Raw genomic sequence first — 15273 nt, forward strand, 5'->3', positions numbered from 1 at the left:
TTATTGTTTATTTCTTTTAACTTTAGGAGATTACTATACCCAGCATTTTCTAGAAATTGAAGATACAATTGCAAAAGTTGGCAACTTATATAGGGTTCATTTGCGGAAAACTTTTTAAACTTTTTTTTCATCAATTAAAACTGTGTAATTGATATACAATTTAACATTTTAGTATTTTACCACACGAAAAAGAACATTGCTACCACATTCAAAATTTTATGTAATTACTATATAAATATATCATAACTGAAATAATAAATTCAAAAACAAATATTAGTCCACAAAATCTAAACTATTTTCATTTATAATTTATTTTATATGTGAGGACTGTTAATAGATAATATTTTTTTGCTTTGGCACTCACCATCGTGGGAATGTTTCAAATGTCATCACCGTTTAATCCCAACATCATTGTCAAGGTGACGTTTCATTCCCCCAACTGCTACGTCAAAGTAAATGCGACTCTTATCGATCAGGAAAAATTCAAAGTCAAGCATTATTTTACTCAGATTTGTTTTTTTATAAAGATAACTAGATTAGGACCCGTCGGATGTGCAGGTTTAAAATTTTAAAATAAAAATAAAATTTAACAAAGAATATAAAATAAGTATTTTTAGTAAGTAAAACCTATCTATAAAAATAAATAGATACACCGAGGTGTCTAATGTAAATACTTGGTGTAAAAGGTGCGACTCTGCAGTTGAGACTATTAATCACATTTTTTTTGAATGTCCTCACTCGTGGAAAGTTTAGGATTTATCTCTAACTCCGATCTCATCAAATGCTTTTTCATATGAGTCGGTGTACTCAAATTTGGATTTTGTTTTCTGGAGGGATGTCTCTCAACAGAGTGATCTTGATCAACTTCTTCAATTACCATAATTTTTATGGGCAATCTAGAAGGCCATAAATAAAAAAAAATTTAAGATTTAGAGATCGAGACGAATGATATAATTGCTCAGGCTTTGGGCGATAAATTATCCTGGGAAGAGGCGCTATCTTTTACGGCGGTCATGTCGGCTCCATCTCCGTCCTCGGATGTCCAGGTTTCTTCACGTTGTTGTCAAATTGATGGTTCTTGGAAAGCAACCAATGAGCAATCATGATTGGGCTGGTGGTGTTGCGTTGGTGAGGAGCGAACCTTGTTGTTGGGGGCCAAGTGTCTAAGACGGAGCCCCTCCCCCTGCATTCAGAGTTAGAAGCGTTGTTGTGGGTCATGGGACGGATACGTGTTGAGTTACTCACTATGGTGCATTACTCTGAATATTGGCCATCCTTCTTCAACTTGCTCGATGAGTTTATTACATTGTAGTTTTTTCCACTATTCTCCATCTCTTGGATCCCGCATGCGAAAAATTCGAAGGCGGATTATCTTGGCCGTGCTTCGCATTTTCTTTATCTCTGAAGATTCTTTTGTAAACCCCTTCCCTCTGGCTTGGGCAACTAACCGAAGAAATTCCTTTTAATTTATTGTTTGATTGAAAAAAAATAGATACACTTTTAGTCAAAGAAAATATTTTAGAAGAGTTCAAAAGTATTAAAAGTAAATATTTTAGAAAATATTTTTTATCTTATAGAAAAAGTAATCTTTTTTCTTGTAATATAGCAACTAAAATTAAAATAAGTAAACAATTTTATAATTTTGAATTTTATGGTATATATATATATAATTTATCTTATAATTAGATTTTAAATAAAATTAAGTTTTATTTTATCTATTTAATTTTATATAAACCTTTTTAGGTTAGGTTTTGAGTTTTTACATTTTTATTTTTTAAAATTTTAATAATCAATTGACATGTGTCAACATCTGAATAATATAATTAACACGTGTCACGATCTTGTTAATGAGTAATTTTGTCATCAATGTTTATAAAATAAGATGGGTTGAAAATCGTTACTGAGATTCGGATTTTCATATTATTTTATCTTTAAAACTTCTCTCTACCAATAAATATTTTTTCTGAATTTTAGATTGTCTTTTTTTTTTTTCTGAAAAAGAGTTTATATTGTTTGTGTCTCTAATTCATCTGATAAATAACTAATAACTGGGTAGATTAACTTGTGGTTCTATGTGTTGTATCAGTTTGGTTAACAATAGCCTGGGTTCCTCGCTATGGAAATGAATAAAATGATCAGTTTATTTTCTGTAATGGTACCCCCAATGTAGTTTTTTTTTACTTTTTATTATATTCTAAAAAATTTAAAAAAAACATGTACCCGAAGAAATTATTTTATAGAAACTACAAAACTATTTTTAATCTATAAACCGGAAACACAAAGGCTTGCACCTCAAACATAGGAGATCAATGAATGAGATATAAATTAGGTGATATTACTAGTTTCATATAAATCATTTTTTATTACTATTATATTTTGAGTATATTTTCTATATTCAGCATGTCCTTGTTACACGTTATTAAAAAAAAAATACAAAAAATGCATCGCCACATCAGTGATTTATGTCGTGTGTTAAACAATTCAGCCGTAAAGTGCTAAAGAGGCAATGACGATTGAGTTACGGTATCTTGTGGCTGATTGAAATAATGACTGAGTTATGAACAAACGGCTAACTTATGAACATAACACAGCATGGAGTTACAGCTGATTTAATGAAATCTGTTTGAGTTATGAGAAAATAGCTGAGTTTCGATCATAATTCAGCCGTTATAACGGCTGAGTTTCAATTATAATCCAGCCGTTATAACGGCTGAGTTTTTACCTGATGGTTGATTTGTCAAAATTTTGGCTGAGGTAATACTTAGACATGGCTGAATTAATTTTCTCTAGTTGGCTGAGTTATTAACGACGACTTACTTATGGGATGTCGTTACGGCTGAATTACATTTAAATGTCATAAATCAGCCGTAAGGAGGTGGATTCACGAAAAACTCAGTCATTATACGGCTGACTTAGTAGCGAAAGATTAATTATCAGAATAGCATGCAATTATGGCGGACTTATTAAACGATAAAACTGAGTTAAAATTTTCAGTTGAAGTTATCATTTAAGCACTTACGAAAAGTCAAATGCATCATTCCATGTCATTATCATCAAAGGAAATACGAAACGTCTTTTTCTACTCGTATTGTTCTTCACCTTGTTCAAAAAATATTTACATGTTGTTTATCTTGTTCTTCACCTTGTTGTTCACATCAATAGAGATATCCAGAACTTAATTTTTGAACATCCAATTCGTCATCGTCTTCCTCATTATTCTTCATTTTCGTTCTTCCTGTTCTGGTATATGATGGATCCGGTTCAGGTAACTTTTGTTTCCGGTAGTTGGGTAAAATACGCAAATATGTATTTAACACCGACGGTAAAAGGTGTATAGTTGTGCAAATAGATGCGAAAATTTGTGCGATGTAGTATTATTGTAATACATTTGTTTACTTTCAGTTTTTTTCTTGTAATAACTTAGCCGAGAAGCAATATAAATCATTTGTTTACTTTCAATTTCTTTTTTGTAATAAGTCAGCCGCAAGCAATATAAATCAGCCGTCAGATGAATCTATGCAACCTTTCGTCTTCCCTAAAGTATTATAACTCAGCCGCGAAGCAATTTAAATCAGCCGTCATATGAATCTACACAACCTTTCATCTTCCGTGAAGTATTATAACTCAGCCGTCATATGAATCTACGCAACTTTCCGTCTTTTGTGAAGTATTATAACTCAGCCGCAAGCAATATAATTCAGCCGTCATATGAATCTATGCAACCTTTTGTCTTGCGTAAAGTATTATAACTCAGCCGCAAGTAAAATAAATCAGTCGTCATATGAATCTACGCAACCTTATGTCTTCCATGAAATATTATAACTCAGCCGCATAGCAATATAAATCAGTCTTCATATGAATCTACTCAACTTTTCGTCTTCCGTGAAGTATTATAACTCAGCCGCAAAACAATATAAATCAGTCGTCAAATGAATTTACACAATATTTTGTCTTCTGTGAAGTATTATAACTCAACCGCAAAACAATATAAATCAACCGTCATATGAATCTACGCAATCTTTAATCTTCCATGAAATATTTTAATTCAGCCATCAAATCAAATAGATCTAGTAAATCAGTCACCATATGTAAATCAATGACAGCAACAATCAGTCGTAATAAGCATTGATAAAAACCCTCAATTAGCCGAAAAAGTTTAAAATACTCGTTATTGCCGGAACAGTCAAAATAAAGATTCGATACATACCGGAAGACAAAAATACAAACACAAAACTAGTTACCCCCGCTTGAGTTGAGAAGAAATGCGACAGCAATGATGACAAGAAAGAGAAAGAGAGAGAGAATCACCTATAATAGGATAAGCGGCCGGAAGAGACGAGAGAGAGATTAGCGCCGAGAATTACGGTTACTCGATGGAATCGCCGAGAGAGAGAGTTTTTTGTTTTTTGTTCGTGAAGAAAACGATTGGTCATAGATAGAAAAAAGCAACTTAACGGCATCAAACTTTCTAAACGTTCACACACTGCATTTAACGGCATTATCACCGTCGAAAAAACCAGCAGCTTTCTTTCGAAGACTGACCACAGTCAGACAACGAACATGTAAATGATGAGTTAGACTAACTATCCACACTGACTCCTTCACGCGCCCTTCGGCGTGTATCATCAACTCTATGAGTCCAAAGCTTTACGCTTCCCTCAAGAAAAAACCTCCAAATCCTCTCTTCTTTTTTGCCTAGATCCGGCGGAAGGATAGACGAACGGAAAGTGATCTCACCATACAAGAAATTGGCGTAGAATTGAGACTTTCATAGGAGAATCTGATCCTAGAGCTAGGGTTACGAGACGCGATAGTTGATAACATCATTATTTTACTCATTTTAGCTATAGTTTTAGTATGATTTAGGAAGAGTTTAGTATGATTTCAAGGCTTTAATGTCTATTATCAAGTATTTTAGGTTTCAAGAAGGTTTTACAGGTTTTATAGCAAAAATGACCAAAAGACAAGGAAAATACGTTTTAGGAAAGATTCAGAGCTTTATAGTACGGGTAACTTTTGAAGAACTTATGCAACTCACATTTCGACGTACCTGGTGTCTGTGGAAAGCTGAGAGAGTCATCTTTCTCCTCGAAGTGGAATAAAGTCAATCCATTCAGTCTGCAAGAAGTTATGCCTGATTTACCGAGACGTGTTATAAACCGTCGTAAGAAGAACCATCAAGCCAATGGGCTTTTATTGAAGGCCTGACCAGCGACCACCACAGCGGCCCAGTCCAAGTCTTCACCACGTTCTAGAACATTCCTACGCCGCCCCTTATCCTGCACTTAAAGAGAAAAAATGTTTCTACCCTTACAAAACCCTAAACCTAGACAAAACCTTATAAATACTCTTCTAAGCCCTAGATCACGACCAGAGGAGCAGCCAACGACCTGAAGCCCTCTCTCGTCACTCTCTTTGAAGCTTTGAGATCCACTGATAACTCTCTAATTTACATGTTTTAAGCATCACTTTTTGTCCATATTTTCCATTGTTTCTATCCTAACCTTAGCATTTTTAGGTCATTTACTGTAGGAATCCACATTTAGGCCATTTAGGGTGTTGTATTCTTGAATTTGCATAATTTGGATGAAAACAAGTGCTTAAGAGCCGAAAAAGGAGAGAAACAAGGTCAAATCCGAGCATGTACCTGAAGGAGCTATGGAGCAGGAAGAACAGTCTGAACGCCAACCCGATCGAAGAGGATCCAAGAACAGAAATAACAATCCGAGGACCTACCCGAAGAGCAACCCGAGCACATCCTCGTGCACCCCATCGAGCAGACCCTCGGGTAGGACTGGGAAGCTAGGGTTAATGGGTTTCCATATATAAACCCCCTCTCCTTCCTCTCGCCCTAGGATGCCATAGACCCTCAAACCAGAGAGCGAGAGCTTCTGAGAGAGATCTAGAGCGACTCAAACCCTTTCTCACTTTTGTTAGGATTTATTTTATATCTTTTTGTTATTTCTTTAGATTTCTACTTTGTACTCTATTTTCTCTACACTATCTTTCAATACAATGCAATTTTTGTTTATATTTGTTTCTATATCTTTTGAAATGATTTCCGAGTAGTGTAGTAAAGTTTCTAGGGATGGGATAGATGAATTTGTGTCCTTGATCGGTTAAGATGTCTTAGTTTGATTGTTTATGTTTTATAAATTCCCTTCTAGATTGGTGTTCTTAATGTTGTCAACAAACCGAGAGGGTGAGATTAGATCTAAGGTGTTTTACCACCGAGAGGTGTAGATGAAATGCTTGAATCAACCAATGCTAGAGATTTACTCACTTAGCCTAAGAGATTAGATGAGTAAGGGGTTTATTGACAATAATGAATCGGTTCTTATTGCCTGCTTGGTCATGTTTCTTCAACGAGAGTTGGGTAGGGGAGTGATAAAGGTTGATTGTTTTTATCACGAGAGTGTTTTAACGAGATTTTAGAGATTCATTGTCTAAGGAATATTTGCTTGAGGCATGTAAGACATCAGTATTGGTCAGGAACACTTAGGAGTCGATTACCCCATCCTTAGAAGCTTTCGTTTTTTAATTGCTTGCATTTTTATTCATCACTCGATCCCTTACCCGAACAGGCACACGATCACCTGCTTCGAGTAATCCTTCGAGCTGTTCATACGTTCCTTGTTTACTCGATCACCCAACCCGAACATGTACTCGAATGCTTGCATCGAGTGCTTAGGTCGTGTGGTTCCTTGTTTATATTCTTTTCTTTTCTTATTTTAGGATTGTTAGACAAAACCATTTATTGCTTGGCTTGACTTGCTTGCTTCTGATTGCATCCTATCTGCTAGCATAACAACCATTTGGATCGATAACCCTTTGTACTACAACTGCATAGGGAATTGATACCCTGGGTGAAAAAACCTGTTATCATCCACCAACTCTTTTCTATTCTATTTGCTTTGTTCTTTGTTTTCTAAAGGGAGATGATCCTTACAACTTTGTTTGACCATCATTGAAGTAATATCTAAACCCTTTTTCTCTATTTATTCTTTTATGTTTATGAGTTTATTAAACCTTGCTTTGATGATTCCCTTAAACATGCTAGAGTAGTTTTCTAGTTGGGTTTAAAGGGATAATCAAAGGGGGGAGATGATCTTAGTTTAGGTGGCAATTTTTAGGGTTTGTTAGATTTATATCTTGTTTATTCTATACTTTAATTCTAAGTCTTTGCTTAATGCTTTAAGTTAGCCTCATGAACTAACTATGATCTAAAGTGTATGTGCTTTGCCAAAAGCTTGCATGTGTGCTTGACCTAGCTTAGATGTGTGAGGAGTCATAGGAAGCACATACCGTTTACCTATGAAATTTCATGGATTAGAATCGAACCTATTTTAAATGCTTTGATCTATGCGTCGTTGCCTGCGACAGTTGAGTAACGGAGTGTAGAGATCTTAGACGGTTAGCTTGTGAACTGTAAGTTAAAGGTTCGTTCGTGTTTCTTAGTCCGAGTTTTAGATAAACAAACTAATCCTAAACTTTCCTAGATAGATAGATCATTGAACCCCTGCAATTCCCCTTAATGCCCAACGCTTGTTTTATTATTTTTACTTGCTTTTATTTACATTATTTGCTCACTTACGACCGTGGCAACAAAACCCCCATTTTTACTGAGTCCTAGCCTTACATCTCTTCCGACGGATTCTCTAAACAACAACTCTCTCTTTGTGGGATTGATCCTTAAATACTACTACCGATTAGCTGTGCACTTTCAGCCGTCATGTGGTCTTTTAAGGTAAAATATTTTGAAGTGAAAAACCACACACATCAATAGTGATATCGATTTTCGAAGTGAGGTTGCCTAGAAAGTTGTCTGGTTCAGGGAGGTTGAAGGCCACAACGGTGACGTCTTCGAGGATAAAGCTTGGCGAAGTTGGCTTGAGTATAATGAACCTCATAACTAGGAATACGACGGCTGGAACTAATATCATAGATAAGATGGTTATGCAGGCGTTGATTCGCCTCCAGCTGGATCCTTCTTCGCAATATTTTGTCGACATTTCTTTATCTCTCTCTCTCTCTCTCAAATGATTTATTCTCCTCATAAAAGCATAATTATAATGATTCTGAAATCGGATAAACACATGGGTTAGTTAACCCAGTAAATTGACCCGGTTTCATGTTATAATCTCAGCAGTTCCATTTTATTGTTAACTAGCATGCAATTATGGCCGACTTATTAAAAAATAGCATGCAATTATGGCTGTCTTATTAAACGATAAAACTGAGTCAAAGATTTTCAGTTGAAGTTATCATTTAAGCACTTACGAATCGTCGAATGCATCATTCCATGTCATGATTTCATGTCATTATCATCAAAGGAAATACGAAACGTCTTTTTTCTACTCGTATTGTTCTTCACCTTGTTCAAAAAAGATTTACATGTTGTTTATCTTGTTCTTCACATCAACAGAGATATCCATAACTTAATTTTTGAACATCCAATTCGTCATCGTCTTCCTCATAATTCTTCAATTTCGTTTTTCCTGTTCTGATATATGATTGATCCGGTTCTGGTAACTTTTGTTACCGGTAATTGGGTAAAATACGCAAATATGTATCTAACATTGACGGTAAAGGATGTAGAGTTGTACAGATAGATGCGGAAAACTTGTGCGATGTAGTATTATTGTAATACATTTGTTTACTTTCAGTTTTTTTTCTTGTAATAACTTAGCCGAGAAGCAATATAAATCATTTGTTTACTTTCAGTTTCTTTCTTGTAATAAGTCAGCCGCAAGCAATATATATCATCCTTCATATGAATCTACGCAACCTTTCGTCTTCCCAGAAGTATTATAACACAGCCGGGAAGCAATTTAAATCAGCCGTCATATGAATCTACACAGCCTTTCATCTTCCGTGAAGTATTATAACTCAGCCGCAAGCAATATAAATCAGCCGTCATATGAATCTACGCAACTTTCCGTCTTCTGTGAAGTATTATAACTCAGCCGCAAGCAATATAAATCAGCCGTCATATGAATCTATGCAACCTTTTGTCTTGCGTAAAGTATTATAACTCAGCCGCAAGCAATATAAATCAGTTGTCATATGAATTTACAGAACCTTATGTCTTTCTTTAAGTATTATAACTCAGCCGCGTAGCAATATAAATCATCCGTCATACGAATCTACTCAACTTTTCGTCTTCCGTGAAGTATTATAACTCAGCTGCGAAGCAATATAAATCAGTCGTCATATGAATTTACACAATATATCGTCTTCTATGAAGTATTATAACTCAGCCGCGAAACAATATAAATCAACCGTCATATGAATCTACGCAACCTTTCGTCTTCCATGAAGTATTATAATTCAGCCATAAAATCAAATAGATCTAGTAAATCAGTCACTATATGTAAATTAATGACAGCGGCAATCAGCCGGAATAAGCATTGATAAAAACCCTCAATTAGCCGAAAATGGTTTAAATCACTCGTTATTGCCAGAACAGTCAAAATAAAGATTCGACACATACCGAAAGAGGAAAATACGAACCCGAAACCAGTTATCCCCACTCCAGTTTAGACAAAATGTGACAACAATGACGACGAAAGAAGGAAAGAGAGAGAGAGAATCACCTATAATAGGATAAGTGGCCGGAAGAGACGAAAGAGAAAGTAACACCGAGAACTACGGTTACTCGTTGGAATCGCCGAGAGAGAGATTTTTCTTTTTCATTCGTAAACATTAAAAACGATTTAGTTTCCCTTTCTTTCGATTATTAATGACAGAAATCACTAAAAATGATGTAGATTTAAATTCATGATGTGGATTTTTTAATTATTTTTAAAACTATATTTATGGTGTTAATTGTAATTACATCAAAAACACTAAATATGTAATTAATTTTTAGAGAATGTATAATATACTAGTAATTTTCTATAACATGTGAGTAAATATTTCGATAGGCAATTCTTTACTTTTTCATAAACGTGATTCCATTATCTTTTGTCATTAAACTATTTATCAAGTTTTTACGTTTTGGAAGAGTGATTCTCCAATTTATCAGTAGTGTATTATAATTATAACGGGAAAGACAAATGTTATTAATTTAGTAAAAGTATTTTTCTGCTTTTTACAATTATTTTACTAACTTTATTTTAGTGTAGATCGTTTAGCTAACAATTATTGAGTTATTTTGCTATGTATTTTACGTAACAGTCAAGCCCATACTTTTCAATGAATGAATTGGTAAATTATATATAAACGATCTTTTATATTTTCGATTTGAGATCCTAACATCTTCTTCAAAATTATGAATTATTTTAGTTCATCGATGTCAAATAGTCATTGATAACACAACATTATTTTGTAGACTATATAATTTTCATAAGTTGGTTACAAATAGGTTACAGATTAGGTTTTATATTATTTGTGTAGTCTGGATTTATTTTTTCCAAAAATCTTAAAGAGAACATTCTAAAAAATCATTTGATATCATCTAACTTACCATATTAATTTCTTTTATTAAATTATTCAATAAATAAAATCCTTTGATGTCTAACTTAAAAATATTAATTTGTTAATTATTATTATACTTCACCTCTCATTTTTATATATGAGTATATTTTGTGAAACAAATAAATTATCATATTATTTATTATAATTAAAAAACAGTTTTATTTTCAGATATACCAGAAGTTGAATTTTTAAAAACAAATATAAATGATTCAATCCATAAAATATTCAATTTTTATTAATGTTTTTCTTTAAAACTAATATCTATTGAATTCAAATTTTTACTGAGTAACGGGTCAAAATTTGAATATTTAAATTCAATTTCATACTATTTTTGTTGAATTTTATAATTTTAAATAATATAATAAAATTTAAATAATTTATTTTGAAATATTTTTAAAATATTGAAACTTGATATTAAAGTTAGAAACTATAAACACTCTAAATTGGTTTGTTATAGCAATGTCAATAATATGAAAGAATTTCAAAAAACCAAGTATATTAAAACAAAAAGTATAACAATATATTAAATTACTTATAATATAATAACTCGCTTTTTAAAAACCAAATTCACAAAATTATGTATTATAATAACATTCAAGTCATAAAGTAGAATATACATTGTTGAAATAACTCACTTACATAAACTAATACAACATATTAAAATTTTATTTTAAAATAGAAAATATACAAAATTTTGTATAAAATAAAATTTAACCAGTTTTATAGCACGAGTACTTATCTAGAATCATTAACAATATGAAACATACAAAATAAGTGTCCTTTTCAAGTCATCATATTTAGAATATGATTTTATTGCATAATATTTTATCTAAAAAAACTTTTAAAAACAATCACATAAATTATATTTTATAAAAAGATTACAATGTAAATAAAATGAATTTCAACCCGTACTCTAGCACGGGTATTAATCTAGTTATATGTAAATTAAATATCAATTTTCAACGCAAAATCATTTGGAAATCTTTGATAAATTAGTCAATTATATATATATCTTGGTTCCTTTACATTTTTAGTTTATGATCCTAACACATATTCTCAAAATGATGAACATTATGACTCATTCATCTTCACACATATTCACAAATAATATGTTTTGATATCTAAGCCACGTTGCCGTGTATATGTTAACTTGATTTCTGATCTTCTCTGAATCCTTTTTTTCTTTTAGATTGGTTTATGACTTATGTGAGAGTCGAAATTTGGATCTCTTGCAATAAATCACAATTGAACATAAAATTGATATGCACTATCAATTGTGGCATTTAAACTGCTGCTACTACTACTACGACCACTATCATTAAATATTTGGTTAATTTTCATGGTCGATGTATAAAATCGACAATATAAATAATACGAATATTAATGGGGATGAATCGAAACTGATCTTTTTATTAACATAGAATTGAAGGTGAGAGTTTACGAAAGATACAATCAAAGATCTAAGCGCAGTTAATACGATAACAATTGCTCTTCTTTCTGATTGCCTAGATTTTAGATGCCGAGCTCTGACAATGACATCTGATATTTATAGTGGGTCATTGACTTAAGGTCTCTTCTGCCTCTTCCGCAAATGATGATTTTGCCTCTGCAGCCAAATAGGCCAAATCCATAACTTCAGGTCCTAAACTTCTTAAGAATCTTTTGTTGGGCCTCTTTGAATGTTGGGGTGGAAGTCCATATCCAACAAAATTGTTGGTTATTATTTATTATTATTTTTATTAATGTACGGATGGATTTTTGGAGTATCTACGATTTGGAGTTGATGTCGCATAAAATTGTTAATTCAAATATTTTTAGTTTTACTTTATTATACTAGAGGCCATTTCTTCCACAAACATGGCATTATATACCAACAACAACCGAAAAATGTAAATCGTTGCACTAGGAGTCCACTAATTTTTTTTTATATACATTAGGAAAAGAATTATATTTTAGTCTATATATAAATGCAAAAAAAAATTGTAAAGTAATATTTTCTACAAATACTTTATAAATGATGTTCTGTAATATATGTTAAATCGAATGATATTTTTCTGTAGACGTAAATATGATATGTAAAAAAAAGGAAAAATAATCATGTTAAGGATTGTTGATGAGAATGTTGTATACCGAAATTTGATTTATTCATTTTCCAGTTATATGTACGTGTATTTTAAAATAGAATTAATGTTCGTATTTCTTCCAACAAAAAAAACAATTCAGATTTTTTATATATGTCGCAAGAGTTGAGGCGCAACGATTTATTTATTAGCTTCATCGACTCTCCAAAGGTTAACTAATGACTCCCTCCACGTCTAGAGAAAACCCTCTTCTTCATTTGGCCTTCCACTCACATGCAAACACACATATATAAATATTAATGAAGACACGCTATTATTTTCATCACAATTTACAACCCTAACAGTTGTGCTGTGGACTTGGTCTCTCATCTTCTCCGAGGAAGAGATAGAGAAAGAGATAAACAAAATTTCGACCCTTCTTAGCCTATATATAAATTGATACACATTTTGGTGGTACTTGGCGTCGACATAAATGGGATTAATGGATACAAGATGGGAAACCATCGTTCCATTTATTGTTATGGCATTGATGGAGGCATGTACCATTGCACTCACCATCTTGGCTAAGACCGCGTTGACGGGTGGCATGAGCCCTTTTGTATTTATCGTCTACACCAACGCTCTTGGTTCTCTCCTTCTCCTCCCTTACTCATTCTACTTCCATAGAGATGAAAGGTACTTAAAGTGTCTATGTGTCTATATAATCCGCACACACACGATTCGATCTATATATGTCTTTCTAAATTTAAGATATGATGATATAAATGTTATATTTCACATGCAGGGACGATGAACCGTTCCTCACGAAGCCTTCCCTTGTTCGTATCTTCCTTCTTGGTTTTACAGGGTTAGCTTAAAATCTCTATATCATTCTTTATCTATTTATATAAGATATACTGATTCCTATTTCTCTCCCGATTCTGATCAAAATACATATATTTTGATATTGTACTAATTTTTTTGTAATTAGATTAATTATACTAGAGTTTAGATTGTTTAATTAATTACCGTCTTGAACAGAGTGTTTTTGTTCCAAAATATGGCATTTTTGGGGCTAAGTTATAGCTCTCCAATTGTGGTATGTGCAATGGGCTTGCAGTCACCTGCTTTCTCCTTCTTGCTCTCTCTTGCTCTTGGGTACACTATTAACCTCTCTAAAATTTCAGCTTTTGTTTCTATTATTCTTTAATAACTGAATTATAAACTAACACTTTTTCCTATAATTTTAAAATATTTGGAATATAACTAAATAGGGAAGGAGGGGTAAGATGGGAGAGTAAGATAACAAAAGGAAGAGTGATAGGCACGTTGATATGCTTCACAGGAGCCTTTGTGGAAGTTATTTACTTAGGCCCTTTTATTAGACCTTCTCCTTCTTCATCCCCAAACTCCAACTTCCTCACTACAGTCTCACACTACTTGACTTTCTTCAAGAACTCTGACAATTGGGCTCTCGGCTCTCTTCTTCTTGCATGTGCAACACTCTCAATCTCCATCTGGAATATTATACAGGTAACCAGAATCACGTTCAAAATACATATTTTTTCGAAACAAGTTAGATGAGTCGACTCTCGACTTAAATAAAGATTCTTATGAGGATATATACAAAGTTTGTTCCATTTATAATTTTTTTTTGCGGTTTCGGTTTATCAGTTGGATACAGTCCAGAAATATCCTCAAGTGATGAAAGTGGTGTCTGCATATAGTTTAGCTGGGACACTCCAATGTGCAATCTTCTCAGCGTTCATGGAGCCAGACCTAAGTGAATGGAAACTCAAACTTAACATGGACCTATACCTCATTATTGCCACGGTATACATATTGTTGATCGTATATTATACTTACTATTTACATACATGTTTCCTTAGTCTTTAGGGCTGTATAAATAATGTTTTTGATTTCTGATTTATAGGGAATATTTGGGAGCATAATCAGAACAAGTGTTCAAGTGAAGTGCTCAAAAATGAAGGGCCCTTATTATGTGCCATTGTTTAAGCCATTTGGGATCCTTTGGGCTTCCATTTTTGGCACAAGCTTCTTTGTCAATAGTCTTCACTATGGAAGGTATACATAATCCTAGAAGTTATATATACCGAATGAAATATGGCTTGTTTGATATGATTTTAATTCCAATTCAAGAAAAAGTTTATAATCAGATATTTCTTTTAAAAATTTTGGTATAGAAATTGACGTTTTGGTTTAGTTTTTCGGATACGGTTCTGATTTGTAATTTAAAGCAAAATTGAATTTGGCTCAATTTCATATAAATATTCAATATGATTTTGATAAGTTTGTGATGTCATGTTAAACTTCTTGTGAACAGTGTGTTAGGAGCTGCGATAGCTGGAACTGGATATCTATTGATAATGTGGAGTCAAAATCAAAGAGAAGATCAAAAGGAAACCGTGGAGAAAAACGATAATCATCAATTGGATGCAGATGAACAGACAACTCCACTTTTGCTAGGAAATGGTGATTTTGATCAAGTTTAATTCCAAACGGTTGGTTTCAAGATAATTTTTAGTTGTGTTATAAATTAAGGGTAAGTAAATGGAAGGAACTAAAGCAAACAACAATAAGGAAATATTGTGAGCCAAAACAAATATAATATCGAAGTCTGGTAACATTTATTTTAATGCGAGGAATGTGTCAAAGTCTGTAAAAGGTATTATAATTTTTCTCTTCTTGTTTTGCTTAGTGTGGATCATAAAAG

The 15273-nt window shown here is 32.9% G+C and overlaps 1 protein-coding gene and 1 non-coding gene across 2 annotated transcripts; one reads left to right on the forward strand and one right to left on the reverse strand.

Annotated features, from left to right (window-relative positions):
• Positions 1 to 3041: 3041 nt before the first annotated feature.
• LOC147941051 (small nucleolar RNA snoR9) lies at positions 3042 to 3154 on the reverse strand. Its single transcript, XR_015563048.1, has one exon. It is a non-coding gene; the product is annotated as a small nucleolar RNA snoR9 (small nucleolar RNA).
• Positions 3155 to 12903: 9749 nt separating this feature from the next.
• On the forward strand, positions 12904 to 15224 carry LOC104700744 (WAT1-related protein At1g60050). The gene is made up of 7 exons (XM_010416308.2): positions 12904 to 13235; positions 13345 to 13407; positions 13581 to 13697; positions 13814 to 14072; positions 14214 to 14372; positions 14473 to 14624; positions 14884 to 15224. The coding sequence occupies exons 1-7, from the start codon at positions 13033 to 13035 to the stop codon at positions 15050 to 15052; spliced, it is 1122 nt and encodes a 373-aa protein (XP_010414610.1). The 5' UTR covers positions 12904 to 13032; the 3' UTR covers positions 15053 to 15224.
• Positions 15225 to 15273: the final 49 nt, after the last annotated feature.

Source organism: Camelina sativa, chromosome 7 (assembly GCF_030686135.1).
Source record: "Camelina sativa cultivar CO46 ecotype springtype chromosome 7, ASM3068613v1".
Taxonomy (NCBI): Eukaryota; Viridiplantae; Streptophyta; class Magnoliopsida; order Brassicales; family Brassicaceae; genus Camelina; species Camelina sativa.